General features: G+C 35.9%; 1 protein-coding gene across 1 annotated transcript; it reads right to left on the minus strand.

Annotated features, from left to right (window-relative positions):
- Nucleotides 1-26,143, minus strand: adam8b (ADAM metallopeptidase domain 8b). The gene is made up of 23 exons (XM_036572278.1): nt 26,004-26,143; nt 23,345-23,448; nt 23,077-23,180; nt 22,862-22,940; nt 20,695-20,771; nt 20,372-20,546; nt 19,647-19,709; nt 19,464-19,535; nt 17,907-18,076; nt 17,731-17,812; nt 16,158-16,294; nt 15,169-15,349; nt 14,891-14,980; nt 11,251-11,446; nt 10,191-10,293; nt 7,275-7,443; nt 6,104-6,184; nt 5,456-5,540; nt 5,228-5,342; nt 4,936-5,104; nt 3,210-3,323; nt 2,711-2,773; nt 1-1,111 (listed from the first exon to the last, which is right to left on the minus strand). The coding sequence occupies exons 1-23, from the start codon at nt 26,053-26,055 to the stop codon at nt 1,052-1,054; spliced, it is 2,541 nt and encodes an 846-aa protein (XP_036428171.1). The 5' UTR covers nt 26,056-26,143; the 3' UTR covers nt 1-1,051.
- Nucleotides 26,144-26,704: the final 561 nt, after the last annotated feature.

Below are 26,704 nucleotides of genomic sequence, written 5' to 3' on the forward strand. Positions count from 1 at the left end.
GACACAATATTTTAATGCACAAATAATATGAAGTGGACACAGAATATAAAATAAGGAAAGGACTCAAGAAAGGAATTCTTTTCTGGTAGCAGTAAATGTTTGTAACAGCCAAACACATTATTACACAGCAATGTTTAATGCAGAAACACTGTAATTCACTTTGAAAGTAACTCTTGTTTATCCATTTGCCACGACTAAGAAAATGCTAATTTTTGCTAGCCTGGTAATGACATTTTAAATGTTAGCACCAAGCTAACGGTGGTGAACATTTAAATTTTCAATAAAAAAAAAGTCTGTTGAATCAGTCACTAACAAAGACTGTTTTTACACTGCCATGGCCATCAGAGACGTCTGAATGTAAAATGGTACAAGTATGAAGGCTGGGTTAATGAGAGTGTTTATTCAAGTGGGGTAAGACACTTCTATGTGATTCAACACTGAGCAGCAAATCCCAACAGCCTGTAGAATCACAAGTCTGTAAAAGCCACAATAGCAGAAAGTTTACATTTCACAACGACAGTACATACATCGACCAGTAACGTATATGCAAACAGGTATAAAAAATGCAGTTTAGCTTACTATGCCTCCTCTAACCTTATGAATTTGCAGACATTAAAAGCATGAAAACAAGATGATGCATTGTGTTCCCTTCTTTATCAAAGTGGAAAAAATGCTCCTTAGTGAGCATAATGTTGCTTGTCACTCACAGTTGTGAAAAAAAAATGCTAGCTAGCTAGCTACCTGTTCACTGAACATTGCCTTTAAAGTCATCTCATTAAAACCACCCACAACCTTGGGCACAATCTATGAGCCAGGCGAAAGTCTGATGTGACCATGGCTTAATAATATTTGTCATAAATATCAATTCAAGTGTAACTGAGTATAAGAAACATATTTCAAGCATATTTCAGCATAGGTCTGCTCTCTGTATTGGGGAACAGGCACATGGACTCAGGTCCTGTGTCATCAAAGATACAGTCCACAGTGCTGTCATTAGTCATAAAGAGACAGAAAAGTCCATTGCTGATTTACATGATGATTCCTTCTGTAGTCATCTTCTTGGCATGTTGGGAGGCCTCAGTGCAATTTTCACTTCATCTTCTCTCACAGTCTGCAAAGCACAAAGACTTTTTACTTCAACAGTTAAATTTAACAGCAGTGGATGTATTCTATGCATGAACAGTTTATCCAAGGATGATTTTTGATCGTGTCCATAAAATTTACAATGGACACAAGATCAAAAATCATCCTTGGGTAAAATGTCCATGTATAGAATACATTCACTGCTTCAAAAAAGCATATATGAAATTAATTTCAATTAGGTTTATATCAGTTTTTCTTAACATGTCTGCTTTAAATTGGTGCTGCTGTAGCAATTTTTTTGGTGATAATAAATCCATCCATTTGGGATGAGTCAGAACGCTTAACCCTCTAGGATCCACAATCGCACCCATGCGTCAAATTTGATGTTTCTGTACTTGTTTTTCTATCTTTGTGATAATACAGGGCAGAAATAAAGTTCAAACATTTCCTGAATCTGTGTAGTCACTCTTTCCATTCCATCTTATCATGAGATCCTACGTGACTCACATCCGGAGTTTTGAGGCTATGAAGAGTGGTTGAGATACACATCATCTGCCTCCCGCCATATGTAACTGATGTATTTGTGTGTCCTTCCATATTTTGTGTGAAACTGGCCAATGGACACTCAGGGAATCATTAAGGACTGACCCATCATGCCAGAAACCCTTCATTACTCATTCAGTTGACATTGGAGACACGTGAAATGGCGTGCAAAGAGTTTACAGTCACTCAAGTTGCTGCAGCAGTTTTGGAAAGTAGTGGTGAAGATAACAGAGCATTTTGATATGAAACATGAATGTTTTATGCAAGAGCCTTTAAGGAAGAATTTAAGAAGATATGCACAAATCAAGAAAATGATAAGCAATTTAGGTTCGCTCTAATGTAATACATTCTCAAATGAGGACCATGAGATGTCTGAACATATTTCAAATAATGCCTTACAAATTAAAATATAAAATATTTAATTTATAGATTGAAATGCACATAACGTCTGCATTCTGTCTGCCTATGTATTTATCTATCTATCCCTATACTATCTTTACACTGTAACAGTAGAATAAATAATAGATTATTACATACAATGCAATTATCTCATGAAAGATTCTGCATCAGTGCACAAAATGTCATTTGCTAGTTCTCATACACTGGCTTGTGCATGATAAATTTGCATGCTCGTGTGCTTAATCAAATCAGAATTTACTATCAGCCTTAATAAATTGGAATAGATGGTTCATTATTATAATCTCCTCCCAGTATTTTGCACTGTGAGAGGGAAACAGCCTTTTATCTCAATATCGTCAGCTAATAGGTCATTGTGCAACAGTCACTTTTCAATGCCAAAATAGGGTTTGCAAAATAAATCTGCACCTTAGTTTTTAGGTCATAACTACAAAATGGTGAAATATAAGCTGTCAGAAGTGTGCAATACATTCACTTTCAATTCTAATGAAATTTCTCTTCTTTGAGAAAACGGACACCGGCAATCAAAATCATTGATTTGTGAGGTTCTCATCCCTAATATATTTCATCTAAAAAATGAAAATAATTCCTTTTACAATCTAAATTCATTTTATATTCTCAGCATTGGACTGTAATGGTTGAATTAAAAAAGATTAGAAGGTCTAACCTGTTGCTTCCTCCATATCCCGGCCGCTACAGCTGGCTTCACTGGAGGCAGAGGGGGATTTACCTGCAGTTTTATAGGGTAACACAGAGTACATGTACTGCTTAAACATTTAAAATTAAATAAATTTGGTGTTGGCGATATGGCAAAACTACAATATCGTGATACTTCTCATGATCCACAATTTATATTGTAATATTTAGTTTTTCACCAGCAGAACCACATTTAAAAAATACTACCAATAACTATGAGGGCAATGATTTTTGTTCTATTTCATGTACGGTGCTGCACTAAATCCAAGAATACGAACAAATTATGCTCAGTGTCCTTTAGGTCAGTGGTTTTTAAGTTGTGCTCTGAAAAGTGTATTTTGGTGTAATTTATCGCGATACAATAAAAAACTGCCATATTGCCCATCCCTACAGTAAATAACAAGATAAAAGCAGATAATATAAAATACATAGATGTAAATGTGGCTGGAACTGCAAACGTTTTACCCCACCTGTTTCACATCAACAGGACGCAAAGGCTTAGTTGGGGGTACAGGCTTCATCTGTTTGGGTGAAGAAATGGAGTGAGGCAGCTGATGTGACTGCTGTTCCACTTTTTTAGGAGGCTGCAAAAAGAAACACAAAATGCTGTTCTGTTAATTCTGAACACTGAATAGTCTTATTTTAAATGGCTGTTTTATTTGAATGGTCACTGTAACCCAGCTAGCATGGCATCTTACATAGCTACCCCTGCCATTATGCGGATTATTTGACTTAAAAGGCTAAAAATCAGGCAGCACTGTGAGGATCATGTTCTTCGATTTTTCCAGTGCATTCAACACCATACAGCCTGTGCTGTTTGGGGAGAAGCTACGGCTGATGCAGGTGGATGAATCCATCATCTCATCGATAATGGACTATCTGACTGGGCGACCCACGTATGTGCGACTGCAGGGCTGTGCCTCAAACAAGGCTGTGTTCAGTGTTGGGAAACCCCAGGGGACTGTGTTAGCTCCATTCCTGTTCAAGCTGTACATCTCTGACTTCAGGTACAACAGAGTTGTGTCATCTGCAAAAATTCTCGGATGACACGGCCATTGTGGGCTGCATGAGGAATGGACAGGAGGAGGAATACAGGAAGCTGGTGAAGGACCTTGTTGACTGGTGTAAGCTGAACCAGCTGCAGCTAAACATCCATGTAAACTCACAGAGTGGGCCTGCTGAGTGCTGAAATGCATAGTGCAAAATCACCTTTCTTCTGCTGCATCACTCATTACAAAGTTCCAAACTGTTTTTGGAAGCAACATCAGCATAAGAAATGTGTGTTGAGAACTTTATGAAATGGGTTTCCATGACCAAGCAGCTGCACACAAGCCAAAGATTACTATGCACTGTGCCCCTATGCACAAAGTGAGGTCTATAAAGACATGTTTTAATGATTTAGGTATGGAGGAACTCCAGTGGCTTGCACAGAAACCTGACCTCAAGCCCACTGAATACCTTTGGGATGAACTAGAATGTTGATTGCTAGCCAGGCCTTCTCTTCCAATATCAGTGCCTGACCTCACAAATGCTCCTTTGATTGAATGGGCACAAATTCCCACAGACTTGAAGAAAGCCTTCCCAGAAGAGTGGAGTCTGTTATAGCCTTAAAAGGGGGGCAACTTCATAGTAATGCCCATGGATATGGAACGGGATATCCAACAAGCTCTTATAATAATAATAATCTTAAATTTTATGGCACTTTTCTTGCCGGTGGCAGCTCAAAGTGCTTTACAGACAGGTGATAAAGCTTAACAGTAACAGTAGAAATCATGAGTAGTAATTTAAAATCATAAGAAAATGGCACAGATCAAATTGAAAAGATAAATACCAAAAGACGTAGAACTTTGAACAAACACAAAGTTAAAGAAATATGTTTTTAAATTATAGGTATGATGGTCAGGTGTTCACATACTTTTTGCCATATAGTGCATAAACATATATATATATTTTACACTGTATAAAGACTGCTAGGTATGACACTGTAATTGGAACTTCTTTTTTTAACTGAAATTTTTGCTAGATGAAATTTAATATTTTTACATATATGTTTTTTTGTATTTACAGAAGGTATTAAAAAAGTATCATTCATAAATCAGTCAAGGTGTCAGTGTTGATATCGTCAGGAAAAAAAAGTGAATGATACCTAGCCCTATTACCGGCACTGCCTTGAACAGATTGCGGCTGATTACTTACCTGTGGGGGTGGGCGTGTGGGGACGATTCGGACTGTAAGGGGGGTGCAGGGCGGGGTTGCAGTTGATTCAATGAAAGTAGGTTGGCTGATCTGGGGACGATCCTTTAAAAAGCTTCCTTTTGCTCTTGGGTTCTCAAATAGAGGATTTAACTGACCAGGTTGAGTTTTCCTATAAATAGGAAATCAAATAAACATGCAGACGTTTAACAATACTTTAACCATGACTGCTAAAAAGCATCTTGGTGTCCTCTGTGGCTGACAAGGATACCAAAATTATCATCAGTTAACTCACATTTTAAAAGTGGAGCCAGTTTCCTTTGACTTTTTACAATAAATCCAACTTCCAAATGTACCAAGTACCAGCAAGACTCCCACTGCTACAGAGACACCAATGACTATCTCTTTTCCTGTGAAAAAAAATGGCAATCAGCAAGAAAACTTGACTATGTTTAAAGAATGTGCAACTGCTTGAACTCTAAATTACTTATATCAGATTATGAGTAATCTTGAAGCAGTTTACCAGAAGTCAAGTCAGCATAGTTGGTACCACAGTATGGTGGAGCCCATCCAGGTTCACAGTGGCACTGCTGTCGGTGATCACAAACCTGTCAATGCAAACAGAGAGATGCGTTTAATTTGGTTAATACTGTAGATCTCGTTCTGCTTATCATGCACTTTGCCAGACCAATCACTCTGAGCTCCATTTAAATATTTATGATTTTTTATGTTTTATTTTTGCAAATAATTATCACAACAATTTTTTAAAACTGTTGATTTAATGAAATGTCTGAATATTGTTTTTTTTTGTGGTTAAAAAAATGATAAAAGAAATTACTGCCAATGCTCCCCACCACAGCCCACAGGCTAAAACCCACTGTTATACAGACTATTCTACTGAATTAACTCAGACTGCAGTCCCACAGTAAAAACAGCATTCAGTAAGTATTGAGACCTTAAATATTCACAAGAATTATGCTTTGTTCTATTCAAATTCAATTCATTAATTGCGATAACAATAAACTATGTATATATATATAAATATATATATATATATATTATATATATATATATATGCAGGATACTTTTATTTGAAGGTGTCTGTCCCAAACCCTAACCCCCAAATTTCCATACCTATCAAAGAAGTGCTATATAACATTAAGAGTCTTACCCCACGACCGTTGCATTTTGACGAGCAGTCCTCACTAACACCATACACTTTCACATCTTGGCACTTGTAATCAAAGCACACCTGTTGAATCCAAAAAAAAGTAGCCATGTTGTTTCTTGGAGCTAAAAACAGCATAATTTAAACACAATGATCCTTATTCATTGAAGTTACATAAAAAAGAGTGCAGATTTGTGAAACTTTGGTATGACATGGAAATGAGAGAGATTTGAGCGTAAATTAGCTTCAGTGCTTGAAAAAAGGCACCCGGCTACCAGTACCTCATATACATATCATTTGCATGAAGCACATGTAAATTCATGCAGATGTTTTGGTAGGGAGCCAATAAAACGACAGCAACACGGCAGTGTTCGTAGGCGGAGTTTGACATTGCACATCGAGTGGACTGCTGTGAAATAAACAAAATGTCTTCGTTTTTTAAGACTGAAGGAAGTTAATGTGCTGTGTTGTGTGTGTGTGTTTTGAAGTTGTATTTTAGGCTGCCTATTGTTGTCTTTCTCCTTATATGGTCATGTTGTCACACCTGTTACTTGTCCTGTATACGCTGGGTCTAATCTTGGCATCAGTCCAGCTATAAAAGTGTGACAGCCCATTGTATAAGGGGGCTGGCTGGGTGTCTGGAACCTGCGCGCGCAACAAATAAACTTCACCTGTCCAGACAACAGATCGAGTCTCCCGGGTTTGGATTCTATCAAGACGCTAGAATTATGTAATTATGTCATGTAATTATTTTACTAAAACAACATATTTAAAATGTTGGTTTGCAGTGTATGAAGTGCTTCTGCACTAGTTGTGTTTTTTTTTTTTTTGTAGACAGTGTCAGTAGAATAAAACAAAGGCACAGTGTAATATGTCCTTAAATGGAACATAGAATAGTTGCAGCATTTCTTTACTCCAATGTGCATGTAAAATAGGTAACTCCACTTTTGTACTGGATTGCCATGTATGCAAATTATTGGTTAGTAAACTGCAAATCAAGTATTTTGTCTAGTTTTAACTATTATGCTCAAATATACATACACTCCTACTAAATGCTAGTTTTATCGTACAGATATGCCAAAGATTAAATTGATAAATCACAAAATTGTCGATGAAATTGTCACCAACCACCCACAGCTGTGATGTATAAAGGCCAATGTTCAGACATTCTTACTTTGTTTTGTCCACATTTTGTTCCCGTAGGCACCATGCTAAGGTTATCATCCTCTGACCGCTCCCCTACTATGTTGCATATTCCAGTGGGCATCACCAGGGTGGCTTTCAAACCAGTAACAGGGAGGATATTTCCTCCAATGCAAAATATGCTTCCACAGTGCATATCTCTGTGAAAAATACATCACAACATTCATAACGCAGCAAGATGGTAATTTGTTACAATTATACCCTGTAATTCTAACGGGTGTAAAAATGCACAATGCACCGTGCTGCATTGATATGAAAGTGGCAGGAGGCCTGTCACAATCATGACATTATCATTGACTGATTATTAGTTGCCATATAAATAATGTGATAAATTTTGTATGTAACCATCAAAGTACAAGCCGAAAGTGGCCAATTCTTTATCTTGTTTCCTAGCTATTAATACTTAGTAGCTCCCAAAGCTTCAGCTCAAATAAATAAAGATCACTCACTGCTGCCCTTTGAAGGTGTCAGACTTCAGAACTTTTGTTGTCTCAATAAGTGTGTTTTCTGCTTTCTTTAATTTACATATATTTGTCTGTTTTTATTACCTATTTTAGTTCCTTTCTGCATTCAGTGTATTTTCAAAAATAATTCTAAACTGCACCAAAATAATCAAACAAATTCAGTTGATTTCAAATTCACGATGCATTGAACCATGATTAAAATGAATCGTTGTGAAGTTAGAGATTTACACCCCTAATAATTATACATCAGTATTTGCTTAATGTATTTACAGTTGGGGATCAAAAAAGTACATCTGTTCATCTGTCAGCAAATCTGGTTATCTAGATTCTAGTGTAGTTTACAATTTTAACACATTATTTCTAAAACACTCACAAAACTAAAAATATTCAATAGTTCAAAAGATTGGAATCAATCTTTTCAATAACATAAAATAAATTTGGTTCCAGGTAGTTCTCTAAAATAAATTCAGTATGCTAATCCTGTGCAATTTCACAGCTGTAGATGAATCTAAAATACAACCCCATTTCCAAAAAAATTTGGACGCTGTGCAGAATGTAAATAAAAATAAAATGCAATGAAATGCAAATCATGTAAACCATATTTTTAAAGGAAAATACTACAAAGACAACATATCAAATGTTGAAACTGAGAAATCTTATTGTTTTTTGTAATATATATGCTCATTTTGAATTTGATGTCAACAACATGTTCCAAAAAAGTTGGGACGGGGCACATTTACCACTGTGCTGCATCACGTCTTCTTTTAATAACACTCTGTAAGCGTTTGGGACCTGAGGAGCTGCTGTTCAACAGTTTGGGGTCTCTTTTGTCATATTTTTCATTTCACAATGCACCAAATGTTTTCAGTGGGAGATAGGTCTGGACTGCAGGAAGGCCAGTTTAGCACCCAGACTCTTTTAATTCAGAGCAATGCTGTTGTAATAAATGCAGAATGTGGTTTGGCATTGTCTTGCTGAAATAATCAAGGCCTTCCCTGAAAAAGACGTCATCTGGATGGCAGCATATGTTGCCAAAACATGTATATATATTGTTCAGCATTAATGGTGCCTTCACAGATTTGCACATTACCCATGCCATGTGCACTAACGCACCCCTATACCATCACGGATGCTGGCTTTTGAACTGTATGCTGAAAACAAGCTGAGTGGTCTTTAGCCCAGAGGACACAACGTCCATGATTTCAAAAAAGAATTTCAAATGTTGATTTGTCGGACCTCAGGACACTTTTCCACTTCTCCTCAGTATGTTTTAAAGTGAGCTCTGGCCCAGAGAAGGTGGCAGCATTGCTGGATCCTGTCTATGTACAGTTTCTTCTTTGCGTTTTAGAGTTTTAACTTGCATTTGTGGATGCAGCGACAAACTGTTTTCACAGACAGTGGTTTTCAGAAGTGTTCCCTTGTCTGTTTTTAATGCAGTGTGGCCTCAGGGCCCAAAGATCATGGCCAACAAATACTGGTTTTCAGCCTTGTCCCGTGCATACAGAGATTTCTCCAGATTCTCTGAATTTTTTAATGTTATTATGTACCGTAGATGATGAAAAGCAAAAGTTCTTTGCTGTTTTACGTTGAGAAATGTTATTCTTGAATTGTTGCACTATTGATCGTGCAGTCTTTTGCAGAATGGTGAACCCCTCCTCATCTTTACTTCTGACAGACTCAGCCTTTCTGAGATGCTTTTTTATACCCAATCATGTTATTGACCTGTTGCCAATTAACCACCAGGTGTTTTTTTTAGCATTACACAACTTTACCAGCCTTTTGTTGCCCCATCCCAACTTTTTTTGGAACGTGTTGTTGGCGTCAAATTCAAAATAGGCATATGTTTTTCAAAAAACAATAAGATTTCTCAGTTTCAACATCTGTTATGTTGTCTTTGTACTATTTTCAATTAAATATAGGGTTCAAATGATTCGCACATCATTGCATTTTGTATTTATTCACATTCACATATTCACATTCACATATTCACAACTTAAATATGCATTTTTGTAAATTAGTGCAAATTTGCATTTTTCTGCAAATTAGTGCACAATTTATGTTTATTTGCTGAGTTTAACATATTTGGAAAAAATAAAATATATAAAATGAGCTGTACTTTTGCACAGGCCACATTTTCATGTTGTAGTTCGTCCCTAGTATGTTAAATTCAGCAAATAAACAGAAATGAATTAGTATATTAATCGTGCAGAAGTGTGTTCTCTGTGTGTTAACTTATTTTCACAGAATAACAAAACATGGAATTTGACCAGGGTGCAAACTTTTGCATATGAGAGTAAATCATATAATTTACAGTATATGTAGTGTATGTAAAATTAACATTATCCTGTGATCTACGCTGTGAAGTCACTGGTACAGAGAGTATTTTTAACATTCGCAGTCACAGTGTGATAGTCTCAACTTACTGTTTTGCACAGGATCTATAGCCATCTTTAGTCCTTCCGCAATGGGAATCATTTCTCCCAAAGGTATTTCTGAAAAAGCAGGCATCTGAAGCCACTTTGGCATCTATAAAAGGAAAAGTTATGGGTTAATCTTCAACCAACCAGAAAATGCAACCAATTTCTAAGACTAAACTTTAGCGAGCAGGGGTATGGGGCTTCACATTGAAAGTGCAAAAATGAAAGGTGCATTACACTGTCTTTTTTTTTTTTATTAGGTCTTAGTTTGAATTGTGTTTTCCTTTTTGCAAAGTTACTTGATCATTTAACCGTTTAGAATAATTTAGAATGGTTTGGTGTGAAATGTGCCTTTCTAGAGAAATTTACGGAGTCAAAATTGTTCACGATTATAGTACTAGGAACCAGACATCCATATGTCTACACTACAAATTCACCATTTTATCTACTATCCAAAATGACCAGTGAACTTACATGTGTCTTACAAGGGTTTATATGTCACGATGATAATGGTTAAATAGTGTGAAATTTGAAAAAATATGTTTTTTGGGTACTTTGTGTTCCTTACAATGCCCTGCATGTACCTCTCCACCCTGCACGCCTTTTGTGTTGTTTGGGTTGGCGGCATCGCATCAAACGGTGTCAGCAAAACTCATTCATCAAACAATATCTCAGGTACCAAGCAATGCATTTATAACTGTTGTGTAATAACTTAATGGGATGTAGGTTTTAGAGACATTAAATGCTTCACACTTCCTAGTACTATAATGGTGACGAACTCTGACTCTGTAAATTTCTCTAAAAGGGTGTATTTCACACCTAACTACTGTGAATAATTTTGTTTACATCTAGACCATTGAATGATGAAGTAATTTTGCAAAATCGAAAAAAAGATTCCCCTTTAACTAGCTGCTGCCGGTGGTGCTGACAGCAAAAACAAGCTTAATTCCAAAAAAGCTCCCTTTTGTTTAGGTCATAATTTCTATTTGTGAAATCTGTCGTATCTACTGGCCTAAGACTGTCGTATCTACTGGCCGCAGCAGGTTATCCAGTAAAGTCCTGTTACCTTCTCCCCACAGCCTCTGACAGTGCTGGAGATGAGTTGGGCATTGGCCATTATAGCAGTAACTGTCACCAGAGCTGCAGGGGATTCCATTTATTTTAAAGCTATCTTCAGGACACTTCTCTGACAGCCCTGTGCAGTACTCAGCTAGATCACACTCATTCGCAGAAGCTCTGCAAATACTCCCAGCTTGTTTTATCTAAAAGGAAAAGAAACAACATCAGAGATCTCCGATTTATTGAAGAGTAAACACTGCCAATAAGTCATGCAGTCTCACAGTACTGTAAATTACTACTCACAGTAGATCATTAAAGGTGTAACTGTATTGAATTTTAATACATTAGCAAAAATCAATATTGAAAACATGGTATCAGTATTTAAACCACACCTTGGTCTCTTACAAGGATATCTCATTTACCATCTATCATGGGAACCATTGTCAGTGATAAAAAACTAGGCATCTGGGTACATCCTATATTAGTAAATTGTGTGTGTGTGGGGTGCTTTGTATGCATCCAGACTCAAATAAATGGGTTTGGATGTATGGTTTGAGTGTAAAATACTTTTTTTTCCCTATGTGAATATGTGAATAAATGGCGGAATGCTCAAAAAACACTTATGCAAATGTCTGTACAGCCCTCTTCTGCTACTATGATACACTAGCAACACACTAGCAACACCCTAGCAATAATATTAAACGATAACACAGTAATCACTTAACAATATCTTAGCAATCACCTCCAGTAGCAGAGCAATCACACAGCAAGAGATACCAAAGCAACCACCTAGCAACACCAGTGCAACCACCTGCAATATCACAGCACCCACCTAATAATACTCTAGCAACCAGCTAGCAGCCATGAGACATATCACAGCAACCACCAACCAATATCCTAGCAATCACCTCCATTACCATAGCAACCATCTAGCAACACCCTAGAAATACTGGAGAATTGTTTAAGCCGGGCAATTACTCTGCATTTTCTTTACTTTTCTATGTAAAATTTTTTAATTCTTCAAATTTGTATTTTTCTGCACCAAATCAAACTGTGTAGTATGTAATTAGAATCAAGATATGTTGAAAACATAAAATATCCTAAAAGAAATCAAATCTTGAGTTAAAAATCACATATCGAGCCTAAAAATATGTATTATAGCCCTAAACCTTATATAATAAGATTTATATGGACATTGGAATTGTATTACACCTTTTTATTTATTATTATTATTATTATTACTATGTGCTTTATTTATACATTTTTGCACTACTAACCACTACCATCTGCATCCTGTTTTGATGTCAATCAGAAATGCACTACTAAAATCTCTACTGAATTATTGCACATCTTTGCGGTTTTGCTGCTCATCCGCTTTTACTACCAAGCCTGCCATTGCTTCACTGATTGTACCACAACACAATTTCCTTGCTATTAGAAAACATTAGAATAGACTATTAGACCATTAGAATAGCTATTAGAAAGACTGATTACATTAATGTGGTAAAAGATTAATTGAGTAATAGAGAAACTAGAAATGACAAAATAGCACCATGTTGTAAATTACAAACAGTTCCTACAGATAAAATGGTATTGGCTGTGTTCACTGCACCAGCGGACTTACACCAACCCTCCTTCCTACAGAGGACATCCACTTCAAAGACAAGTGTGTCATTTCCTTTCTGCATGGGTGTAACTCAAAATAAGCACTGGAGCTTAGTATTACCACTTAAAGCATTTCTGCAACCAACAGATTTTTACTCTACTCACATTTGGATGCAACTACATTGCATGTAAACTTCACTGCATAATCCATGAAGGCTCTTCTTGACTAGGTGTGCACATGGGTAGTCAAATAGTGGCTTAAAGGTGCATTCTGGCCTAAAACTGCTGTTTATTATGTTATTTATAATGCTATGCGGCATTCTGTAGTGCAGCCTCATCAGTTTGATCAACTAAATTTGATCAGAATTTCCTACTGTTTTTATGTTTTCCCTCCATCAGTATTAAATACAACCACTGGTAATCCCTGTGGTTTCAACCAATTCTGACTGCTAGCCTAGCCACTGATCTATAGACTAATAAGTACAGCAAAGTATGTCTATTAGTGTAAATCTTATCTCAGCTGAATCATAAATTCTAATCTATGCTTACTCAGCATAAAATGGATGCCAGACACAAGTTTTAACCCTTTTAGCCAAAAACTGGGGTAAGGTATCTAGAGAGTAAGGTGGCTGCTAACTTTAGCATGTATTTTGTTGTGCTTCTCATCTAAGGAGTCACTTCTGTCATTTGAGTTATCCATACTCTCCATTGTAATGATGATTTGAAGACAGCTAATATATTTCCTAAAAGTAACGTTAGCTTTCCAGCTTTCTTTTTGTGTTCACCAGCTAATAAAAAAAAACACATTTTAAAACAGCCTGCCCCCAAAAATCCAATCCAAAGGCTTTGTAGTTTTTCAAAAGTTCCCCCCAACTTCAGATCAGCATCAGGAGGGATTCTTTTCAAGTCTTTTAAACCCACTGTACAGACTACTGCAGTACTGTAGGATGCAAGTAAGCATGTTTACAACAGTTGCATGTTTTATCTTATTCCTTAATTTGTGGCAGTATTCCAACACTGAAATCACAATTCAGGTATTTGTACACTCCATCACAGAAAGTAAGAAAACATGGCATTGAAAAAGTAACATCTGGCAAAATTCAAGTAAAATTTGACATTCAGCTTTTGCTGAACATTCAATATTTCAAGTTCTTATTTCTCTGTATTACAGAGTGTTGATGAAATCTTGAGGCAGATAATTTGATATTACTCTAAAAAGATTGTTTAAAAGTCTGTGTAACCACAGTCTTCAATAATATTTGTTCACAATAAATGTACACTGTAAAAAATGCTTAGTCAGTTCAGTCTAAAAAAATGCTTCATGTGGTAACAAGCAATTAAAGTAGTTTCAACTTTTTGAATGAAACAATGGTAGAATTTATTTAAGCTGAGAAACTAGTTAAGTTACTTGTTAATACATTAAGCTTTTTTTTTTAGGTTTTTTGGTTAAACTGACAAACCATTTTTTGCAGCGTACAAAATAATTATTTTATGATGCTACTACTCTACAACTAAATAAGCTTTACGTATTATGAGAATGTATAGAAATGTATAAAGAAAAGTAAGAAATGTTCGATATGTCTAGTATAATGAACTGAGCTGTAGATGATTCCATAATGACTGAGAAAGTTGTATAACACTGAGAATGGAGTTATCATAAAAGTACCAACAAGAATGCCTTGTATTTGAAAAGTAGTGATCAAAATTTAGGCAGGTCACCTATCAACCTATTTCTATAAGTAAATAAGTACAGTCTGTATCAGTTACTAACTTGATGTTCAAAAAGGCTTAAAATGCTGAATAAAACATCAAAATACCTTCTAGTGTTTAGCTTATAGTTTTTCAATCTACTATAGACATATCAGTTGTTATCACATAAAATAACCATAATTATTTATATGACAATTGATATTAATAATGGTAGTGTAGTAACAGTGTATTATTTATCATTTAATAATGAAGTTCCCAAAATGCTATTGATTAACATAGTTGAAAAGTCCCTTTTTTGTCAGAATCCATATCTGTGCTTTGCTTTGTAAGACCTGGCAGTTTTCACAGCAGTCTCCCTCCGCACACTGAGATCCTTCTGTAAGTCTGCAGGTTTTGGCATTACAGCATGGGTTCTCACACTCCTGCAGGAGAAACCGTACACGTTACAAAAGACGAGTCATCACCGCTAAACCAGATGAGCCCATCACACAAACACATTACTCACACAACCAACACTGAACTGTTTTAACAGACCGAATCAACTGACTGGGCTATGGAAATATGCCGATAAGTGGAGGCTTGATGGAGAGGAAGATGTGTGTGCACTCACCTCCACACTTCCACAGTCACACTCCTCGCCGGGATCCAGGAAAGCGTTGCCGCAGATGGGTCCCCCGTACAGCTTGTCTGAGCGGGGGAGGTTCAGCAGGCAGCTCGGGTTAGCGTTCTCCAGAAACACACTCAGCTCATCTAGACTGCAGTCACTGAAGAGCTGTGGAAACTTTGTGGTACTGGGTTAAGACGGAAAAAGAAAAACATTTCGTACATTGTAAGCCTACATTGTAAGATATTTAATGTTTTACCTTATCACCTTCATTGTTTTATTGTAATTACACACATTCTGAAATCGTTGCCTGCAACACATCACAAAAAAGCTGGGATGGATCAAGGCTTGCCACTTTGCCAAAAAATGCATCAGCAAATAGTCCAAGAACAATAGGCCTCTTTTACCAACAGTGCTTAAAACCCACTTACGCAGTTTTCACGAAGATTCTGACATCCACCAATGTTTTCTTATTTGGGATTTGTTCTTAGGTAAGAATGGAATCAACACACACTTAAAACACAGAAGTGCAAACAATTCTGTACTTTAAGAACACGCCATGAATCTGAAAAGCACTTTTTTTAAAGACCTTTCTCAAGAACAAATTTAAGAAAACACTTAGGAAGATACTGGTAAATGAGGCCCAATATTCCCAAATGAGCATTTGCAAGGATTTTAGGTATTTCGCCCTCTACGGTGCATAATATTATCAAAAGATTCAGGGAATCCAGCAAAATGTATAAAAAGCAAGATCAGAAATTAGAAATATGCATATCATAAAAGCACCATCAGTGCTGAAAGATATATACATATTTTGGAGGAACATATGCTGCTTCTTAGATACTGTCTTTTTCAGGGATGTCCATGCTTATTTCAACATGACAACTTCAAAAAACATTCTGTATGTGTTTCAACAACATGGCTACGTAATCAGAGAATGCGGGTATCCATACATGAAAAGTAACTGATTGTGCATCAGAAAAAGAAGATCTCACCCCACTCGTTCAGTCATGATGCAGTTGGTGTTGAACAGGCCACAGGTACAGTGTTGTGCATCATGAGACATGCCCATGTTATGGCCCATTTCATGCGCAATGGTTGCAGCCAATCCCAGAGGATCTGTGTTGTGATCCTGAGCAGTAAAGGAATAAATGTTACTTTTTTCCCTGCATACATAAAATTTCAGAAAGTAATGCATTGAATTGACTTAATTTAAATGTGTACATTATTATCACATGAATAAAATATATTGCATCAACATACAGTCAGGTCCATAAAAAACAAAGTTATTGTTACTTTAGCTGTATAACACATCATACTGGAATTAAATAATGAATATAAGCTCTAAGTGCAGATTTAATTTTAGGGTGTTTACATTGTGAACATTGGTGAACGGTGCAGGGATTACAACCATTTTTATGCATAGCTTCATATTTTTAAGGGTTGAAAAGTAACTGGACAAACTAATATTATAATAAATGAAATTCCAATTTTTAATAGTTGCAAATACTTTGCAGTCAATGACTGCCTGAAGTCTGGAATCCACAGACATCACCAGATGCTGGGTTTTTTCCTGGTGATCCTCTGCCAGGCCTTTACTGCAGCTGCCTTCACTTCCTGCTTGTTCTTGGAGTGTTTTACCTTCAGGTTTGCCTTCATTAAGTGAAATGCATACTAGATTGCACTGAGCTCAGGTGATTGACCTGGCCATTGCATAATATTTCACATCTTTGCCTTAAAAGTTTTGGGTTGTTATTATGACGCGCTGTCTAATGAGTTTTGAAGCATTTGGCTGAATCTGGGTAGAAAATATAGCCCTATGCACTTCAGAGTTCATTCTTCTGCTTTTGTCAGAACATCATCAATAAATACAAGGGAACCAGTTCCATTGACAGTCATACATGCCAATGTTATGATACTACCTCCACCAAGCTCCACAGATGGGGTGGTATGTTTTGGTTAATGAGCACTTCCTTCCCTTCTCCACCATTCTGGTACAAGTTGATTTTTGTCTGATCTGTCCACATAAGGTTTCAACAGCTTTCACAGGGTTTTTTTAGATTTTGTGGCAACCTCTGTTCTGGTCTTTCTGCTTACCAGTGATTTACATCTTGTGGTAAACCCTCTATATTTACGCTGGTGACGTCTTCTCTTGATTGTTGAAACAGATACATCTATTTCCTAAAGTGTGTTCTTAATCTGGCCTTTTGGGGTTTCGGAGGTCACTAGTGCGTTCTTTCTTTTTACGAATGTATCAAATAGTTAATTTGTCCACACCTGATGTTTTTGCCATTTTTCTGATGGGTTTGATTTATTATTCAGCCTAATGATGGCTTGCGTTACTGGCAGTGACAGCTCTTCATATTGGGAATTAGCAGCAACAGATTCTGAATGCAAATGCCACACTTAAAAATAGTAAGTCCTACACCTTTCTAATATTAGAATGTTTTATTAATGTAAAATGTTTTATAAATGTGTAAATAACGTACATACTGGATTTGAGTAAATTCAGTGCATGACTTTATCAATGCAATTATATCACATATTCAACTGGTGTGAGAAAAATACCTGATTAACTCCTCCAGAGCCGACAGCACACATAGCAAATTTGTTTGCTAGCCCCACAGTTTCACCTAAAAAATCAATTCCACTGGATGCAAAGAAGAAAAAAAAGACAAAGAAAAAAAATGACACAATGTATGACAATCTTTAATATGATACGAAGGCTAATGCAAAATACTCACGTTACAAACTGTGCATTATCGTGCTTGATTCTTTTCAGCAGGCTGTCCCGGCGCCACTTAATGAATCTGGTAAGAGTATCATCAGAACTCACACTGACTAAGATCTGGTCTTTAACGCTCCACACCTCTAACCCCACCAGCATCACACGGATATTATGTGGACGATACAGCTGAGGAGGAGAAGAGTGAATTTCAACAAAAGCACTCTCTGATAGGACAAACATATTCTAAGGTTGTAAAGTCTTATATTTCACCAAAATTTAAATTAATGGTATGACTCATAATTCATTACACTGAACGCACAAAGGTGACTGGAGTATTTACATAATAGAGATATATACACAGTAAAAGTTATACACCAAAGGTTTCGCTTTCTCTGATTTTTATCTTCTAAAACAAGCCATTTTTTATATTTTGGTCAAAAAATGGGCACATATTTTATATATTTACTATTAATAAAAGTTAATAAACCATGACAAATTGTTGATGAATAAAAAACTCAATGAATATTTTAGAGTTACATATTTAGTATCTAAAGCAGTTCCCATTTGCGCCAAAGGAGGCAACAAAACCTTAAGGCCTTTTCACAACAAGTCAGAGTTTTGACCTGAAACAAACAAAAAATGTTTTGAAAATGTGTACACTCTTTTTAATGCTCGGAGGTCCGAGCCAAAGCAGAGCCTCAAACTTTACCACATACACACGCATACACACACATGGAAAGAATAAAATGTGAAATAAACAAAATGTCGTACAGATACGCTAAAGATAAAACTGATGAATAACAAAACTCTCTTTACTTTGTGGGTGATCAGATTTGACAGTAAACAACTTTAATTAATCAGGGCAAATGTGCTTACAATAAAAAAGTTTATTTGTTTGGATGTTCTAGACATTATCCAGTATGTATAGCTCAAGGCTGGAAAGGTAAGGTCCCCCCCACACACAGGACAACACACCACTGAAGTCATGTCGTCATACCGTAGTTGCCATCATGCCAATATTAAAAACTCCAGATCTAAGCTGGATTTCTCAAAGGCAAAAATGAACGAGATTTTCGAAAACTGTCTTCATCATACCCTGTGGTAAACAAAGTGGTTCTGAAATTGATATGTTTCATCTTATGTACATTTTTGCACAGAACCAACAGTAATTATCGATAAATTACTGATAAATGGTCCCAGCCCTGATTTTATTATAATCTAAATGACCCTTACAAAGTTTATCTAACACCTTCAGATCAATACATCACTATGCATCAATTCATTTTTTACACTCCTAACACATTCTAAATTTTACTTGACTTTACAAATCCATTTTTGCAGTATAAGCTGTAAAAGTTTAACATACAGAAAAACATAAAATATATTAAATGTGCCCTAACATTTGCACATTTCATGTATTTTTTCTAATATATTAGATCAACAAATAAACAGTAACTGTGCATTGAACTAATCAGAAGTGTGTTATCTGTAAATGCGTAGAGTAACTTATTTTCGCATGTCATTTGACCAGAGGTGTTTTGCACATGACTCTATAAACAGTAAGACCTGATACCTTATCAACATGATTTACAACTTCCAGCATCCTCCTCCGGACCGTATCTGTGTCTGAGCCAAACCTTTTGTACTGCAAAAGAGAAATACAAAGGTCACTTTTCAGTTAAGTCTGCTATATATGACCACTGAAGAATAACAGAACGAATACTTTGTATTTTCAGATATTTATAGATGTTCTTACCTCAGCATTGTCCACCACAAGAAACATTTCCACATATCTCAGAGTTTGAAATGCAGACTTGGTCTTTTAAAAAGATATTTTGATAAAGAGATATTTTGTTATTAATTCTACTCTTGCTTGTATTATATTATTCACACAAATAATGCAAATGACCTAACTATGCTCCGCCTACAAATGGGTTCTTTCAAAGAGCTGTTGTGAGGTTAAACAGGCTTTACAGAACATCAGTAAAAATCAAATTTTTTTAACTCTTTGCTCAGAAAAGCATGAATATTGAGATGTAAATTGTTAAAAGGGCTCTCACAATTATTAAAATGTAACTGGTTTTGTGATTATTTCTTAATTTGAATGATAAACAGCAGGGGCAAATCTAGGATTTTTCCATTTTCCCCCCAAAGAGAATTATATATATATATAAAAAATCACCAATTAATTTACTCTGATTGTCAAGGCCGTTAAGGATTAATTATAATAGGAATGTCTTTTAGTAACATGACTGAAGCGCAGTAGCTGGGAGTCAGAGAGCAGTTTTCTATTTATTATTACATGTCAATTTCTACATGTTTATGGGACACCTGTCTTTCTTATTCTTGACTTTCTTATTTTGCCAGTGTTCTGTAAAGTTGTTCTAGCCTCACAGTAGTGTCTATGAAAGAACACTTTTGTGGGCAGGGCATGGATAGGTCGATTCCACCCCTAGCAGGATAGATTTTGAATAAATGTACCCAGCTGCTGCGTTTGAAAAGACTTGCTACTCTGGGTTCACTGTCATAAATGGTGATAGCTGGCTCTTTTGTATTCATCTTCAGGTCTTCTTGCTTGTAGAAGGCGTGGTCTCCCTCAGTGCTGTCACTCAAAGGCTCAATCAGGTACAAATGCTGCTCAGCCTGAACAAAACCTCTACAGAAACAAATAAGGCAGTTGTCTTACACATCACAGTCATGTCTCAGAGGAAGATTTTACTATGAGGGGTGAGGCCATGAATAGTTCTTGTTTGCATTCCCCTGCAGTGGCCATGTCATAAGGGTTGCATAATATTGGCAAATACCTCATTCCAGAGCAGACCCCAACGCTGACTGATGAGTCCTCCATACCGTCAATATGGCCATGATAATAACAGTGGTCCTACACAACAGCAAGATTTGAATAATAAATATACAATAATAAACATACAACACATTGGACAGGAAATATAAAGACTAAATTGGAAATGTAACACTTTACTTTAACCTTGCTACATAACATTGATATAACCATGCCATAGACATGTCATGACAGATTATGTCCACTATCCACAAATGTAACAGCGTTACGTTACCATTACCTTTAACTGACAGATGTCCAGTTTTGAACAAAATACTTTTAAAAAGTTGTGATGGCTGAATACTCTGTCCTTTGTCCTTCAGTAACATATTTTGCAGTTCATTACATGCAAGTAATGAGAGATTAGATTACATACTGGTGGGGCAGTTGAAAAGAACTCTTGTATTTTTTTTTATTATTATTTCCTGCACACTGTTCCTTGCTGTTACTGTTTAGTAGTTTTGCCCCTGTTTAGTATGTAATGCCCCTGTTTATATGTTTCATTAAAAATTCACTTATTTAAATATAGATACAAAATTATCTACATTATTTTGGCTCTCATTGCCTGCTTCAGTCCACTGCTGCTCCCATAATCCCACTGTCATCTCATAAACTAAGCAAACCATTTGCCACATTCCAATAACAAAATCTTCCAAATATGTCTATAAAGATTCAAGGGTTGTGTGATATTCAGTTAATGGTTTGTTTGTAACTTGCCATGAATCACATGCACCAGTCCAGTAAACACAGATGCTTAGCTTACCACTCATGAATATGTTCACTACTGAGGCGATTGTTCAGTTTCATCCATCATACCTCAGAAGAGTTTAATAACACTGAGACTGATGGCTGGCTCATCACATTCATTTATCAGTCTACTCAGGCTTTAGTGGGAACTTCAAACTCAAAAAAAGTTTTTTTTGAGTTTTTCTTTACAGCATGTCTTTACATACCATGTGCCGATTTAAAAATAGGTATAAAACCAGCATTGATGATGATTCTTTTAAAGATAGTATATATTTTTAAATCAAGTGGGCAAGTATTCTTAAATTATAATTTAAAAGTATTTGTATTCTGAATACTGCCTTTACAAAATGGACTAAATACAGATACCTGTATACCTGTATTCCGTTATGTCCCTGTATACCTTTCAGATGTCTGTAGTGTCTGATGTAATGACGGATATGTAGAGTACAATTAACAAAAATTTGTGTGACATAAAATAATGAAATCAAACATTATAAATTTTTGTCATGATAAGCACTGGTAATGGTAAAATGATGCTATTATTTTAGTGAACAAAATCTATCATGACAACTTCTGACAACATCTGCCATGACATTTTTATGATATGGTTATTTCAATGTGATGTAGGAGTGTTCAAGTGTTATTGGAAAGGAATCAAAAGGTATCATTAACTACTTTAACCCTATGGATCGGTCTGTCCCTCACTTAAGTAGAGACTGCATAACTGTCATATTAGTTTCATTTTATTTACTGAATAATACACTATCACTCAGACGTTTGAAATTACATTTCAGACAAATAATTTTTGGCACTATATATCATGACAACTTATAAACTGCAACCCTAAACACTTTAACCTAAACAAGAAAGGGTACTTTATCATATGTCATATTCAATATTTCAAATACTTTGCCAACAACAAGAAGTTCAAATTCAAAGATAAATAATATACCGTAATTATCTGATCATAAAAACTTTGTCAAGTTATCTGCCTTGAGATGGGGCTGTCAAGATATTACATATATTATTTATATTTTTACTTATTGCAGTCATTTTAGAATCATCTATAGCTCTGAACCTATCTAATAAAAAATGTCTTCCACACATTCCTACTAATTATTTGTCATTATACAACCTTGCAAAGTTGCACAAGACTAGTATCAGAACTGTATACATTTATCTGTGACCGTAAGTGTTTTGTATTACTTTTAAAATTTGAACTTACAAAAAAAAACATTTAAATAGTGATCGATATTTTAAACCAAGTCATAAGTTTAATAACTGAGTAATAAGTTTAGGGTTTAATGAGTTGAAGTGGCTTTGATCAGATGAAGGATTAATCTCTCAGGTAAAAAATTTGGCATTACATGAAGAGAATTACTTACGTCAAGTCTTGGAGACGTGTTCACAATTGAACCATCCTCTTTATAATATATTTCAGTGTAATTAAGCCCAACTAGAAACCTAAAAGGTAAACATACTTAAAAAAAAATACTGTAAAATATATCAAAATACTGTAAAAAATGTCAAAATAATGTGTTCCTTAATAAAACTGCTAAAAATATCTCAGAGAACATGACAGCTACATATGGAGTTTTACCTGTTCTTCTCCAAATGAAGTGTATGATTAATTCCATCAAAATACAACTGATACCAGAGTTCCTCAGGACACTTTTCTTGGCTGTCTGGTTCCACAAATGGTTCCTATTGGATTAAAAGATTCATTATGTAGAAGAACTGATTTCTGTAATTAAGAATTCCATTTTGAGTGAATGGTTGGTAACTATGAATTAAATATTAGTAATATTAAAAGGAGTTGTGGCTGCATTGCTCTGGATTACTGTATTTATAGGGAGTATGATGTCTACCTGGTTAGAGATGCTTCTTCGGTTCCGGCTGCTCAGTTTCTGAAGTCTCACTACATTGTATCGCTCAATGTGGCTCAGTGCATGCACACTCTCAGTGAAGCACACTGAAAGTAACAAAAGTCAGAGAAGTACACACAAATGTAAATTATGATGATAACACTATTTTTTGCTTAAAAAAAATAACTGGTCTTTTTTTCAGCCTCAATACAGTTTAACATATGGCCAAAAACTATGTGTAGGTCACTAAGCACCAATTCAAAAATTTGTGATCACTGTTTTCAGTAAAATAAAAAAATGTTGCGGATAAATGTTTGAAATGGTTCTTCTATGCTATCTAGATATAGCTGTGTGCTATATGTCTAAAACGTGGTGACGAAATCTCCAGCAGATAACTTATTGCAAAATTACTGTAGAAATGGTAAATAGAAATGTTACATAGAACATTTTAAAAGTGGTTCTATATTAGGGCTGGGCAATATGATAATGTTTATTGTTATCAAATATGCCACAATATGCTTTTCTGTAGTTTACTGATTTAGTGCAGTGCAGGATGAGAAATGTTGAAAATAAAACATTACATTCATCGATTTTGATGGTATTCTTTAAATACAGAAATTTGTCTTTCCCAAAATATATCTTGTAGGAGTGGGGGGAAATCGATTCTTAGATGCATCGCAATGCAGACGTGGATGATTCTGAATCTATTCGCAAATGTCAAAAATGAAAATTTTTCCTAATTTTAATTTATAAAGTAATGTTGACAGAACGCAAAAGGTGGAACTTGGAAGTGCAGCGCCCGGACACTCCATGACGTGCACATAGCAAAAACACAACTGGATGAGCGAGAAATCTGACCAGCACCCTCTGCATTGAAAGCTACGTTAGGTCAGGAGTTGACAACCCAAATGTTAAGAAGAGTCATTTTGTCCTTACAACAAAAATCAAAACACCTTGGGAGCCATAACATTTAATGTCCAGTATGTCTCAGTATGTGCTATATGTCCTAGTATGTGCAATATGTCCTAGTATAGGCTAAAAATATAAACAAAAACACAGACCTACTTTGCTCTGCTTTAAGCTTTAGCTATAGCTGCATTCCTCACATCTCCACCAGAAAACTTTTCCTCAAAAGTAGAACAGTTTCTGGTAAAATGTCTCTCAACGTTAAACTGTTTTACAAGGCTGAAGTCGCTTCTCATTTGCCAGCTTCTTGTTCGAATTTTCCCGTTCCACCTTAAATTCTGTTTGAGGCGCCAGAATGTAAATGCGGCACCATTTAAGGCGGAACGGGAAAATTCGAACGAGAAGCTGACTTCATCTCCTCAACTTTTTAGTGTTTGACAGTCTCTCATTGCAGCTTTAACGTTCGAGGAAACCAACTGCCCTGCTTATAAATGCGACTCCATTTGTCTCCGGGTGTTCGTCTTAAATCTCTCTCTTTGCCTTTTTGATAGCTACTAGCTAGGCGAGACTGCGTTGCTGTGTGACCTGCAGTCTGCACGCCAATTCTCTGTTGTTGAGAACCAGGGTTTCGCGCTATGTTGCACACTTTGGAGCTCAGATACAGCGTCCCGTCTCCAAGATGTTTTACTGTTTTCTCTACAAAGATGTTTTAGATGTTTTCTCTACAAAGAGACCAAAACCTAAGTTACAAAATCAACAAAATATAAAAGAAAATGTGTAGGACAGCTGCGTGGACATCTATTGCCACTGGATCTTATGTCACCGTAACAGCGCATTTTATCACAGATGAGTGGCAGCCAGTGTCTCATGTGCTCCAAACAAGAGCAGTGAATGAGAGCCTTACAGTTCACTTGCCACATAACTTCCATTTGTTTTATTAATAAAAGATATTGGAAGTAAATTCATTATGGATCATTACAAATACTTTGCTTTAAAAGTACCAAGTCCTCACACAATGAGAAAAAAGAAATCCTGTGTAGAAAAAAATAATTGTGGCAAAATAATTGTTTTATAATCGCATTGCAGCCCTCTGAATCGAATTGAATCGTGAGGAGCCTAGAGATTCCCACCCGTAATACCTTGTGACACATCATGTATCGTGAAAACGTCCTCAAGCATCACAATATTACAGTTTTTACTATATCGTCCACCTCTATTCCACACAGCACCAAAAAGGGTAACTTACCACTCTTGTTATATGTAAAATAACGTTTTTAGTACTATGTATGATCCTTTTTTCTAAAAGTGTAGGATTTTAGTCCACACTACATGAATTAATGGTAAAACAGCTGCAATTATTAATATGACACGTTATTCCGAACAGTGAATGCTAGTCAAGCTAACGTTCTCGATGTTGGGTTGCTGCAATGTTACCGAAGTCCAATATACTGCCATTTATTCACTTCCAGAGACTTGTTTGAAGGACTTGTACTTTTAAACGATAATACCTGAGTATAAATGAAAGGAGATATTCCACTTTTTTCCACAAGGTCTAATTCCTTTTTTGAGTTTAATTAAATTCTGTTCCGTTGGTTCCCTTTACCGTTCAGTATGAAGCTTTAGCATTTTATTTTACACCCCAAAACGAGAAGAATAGCGTCCAGCAAACTTCAGTTCCTGGTGGATACTGAATGGAAGATGTTCCACTGCACCGACACTTTTGCCAGCTGCGTACGTGAATGAAAAATAAACTTACCCCAGTAACGGAGACAGCAGAGTATGAGAGCTGTAACGGTGATGTACTGCATGGTTCTCCTTGTTTGTAAGCGCTCATAGTTTACACGCTTTATGTGATGAAGACCGACACGAAAAGGGAAAGAAGGCGCCGAAGCTCCGCCCCCGAACACGATAAGGGCGGAGTTTATGACTTATATCCCGTAAAAGACGTCACTCCAGTGACTCAAGGTATTGTATTAAAGGAAACGTCCTCCATAAAGTCAAGCTGGACAGCAGGGGACATAGTCTACTTTATGAACCCTGACACGTTACGGCCTGGACAAAAGAGTCTGCATTAAACAAAAGACGGGAGTACTAGCTGCACTATACACTTGAATAAAGTGCCGCATTGAATGTAAAAAAAAATATAAAATATATATAAAATAAAAAAAACAAATATACATATATATATATATATATATATATATATATATATATATATATATATATATATATATATATAACAATTACAAAAGACATACTTTGGCAATAAGCATGTTGCTTGAAAATATTTTACTCATGGAAATAATGTACACATTTTAATGAATTGTATTTTTCCACTGCACAGCAAGCTTGTTCCTTCTGTCTGACTGTTTTGCAAAATGATGGTTACATAAAAATTGTAAAATATTACATTTCTTTTCAACATTTAAAAATGCATTTAATATTACTTTTCAAAAG

The sequence above is a fragment of the Colossoma macropomum genome, unplaced genomic scaffold (assembly GCF_904425465.1).
Source record: "Colossoma macropomum unplaced genomic scaffold, Colossoma_macropomum, whole genome shotgun sequence".
Taxonomy (NCBI): Eukaryota; Metazoa; Chordata; class Actinopteri; order Characiformes; family Serrasalmidae; genus Colossoma; species Colossoma macropomum.

What these genes read in the sequence shown, in the direction of transcription:
- adam8b (XM_036572278.1), bottom strand. Translation starts at nt 26,055, where the DNA reads ATGCAGTACATCACCGTTACAGCTCTCATACTCTGCTGTCTCCGTTAC. An exon ending in TATAGATCCTGTGCAAAACA is followed by an intron (nt 7,444 to 10,190) that starts GTAAGTTGAGAC and finishes TATTTTTCACAG; the next exon opens with AGATATGCACTGTGGAAGCA. An exon ending in CTATGCTGACTTGACTTCTG is followed by an intron (nt 5,343 to 5,455) that starts GTAAACTGCTTC and finishes TTTTTTTCACAG; the next exon opens with GAAAAGAGATAGTCATTGGT.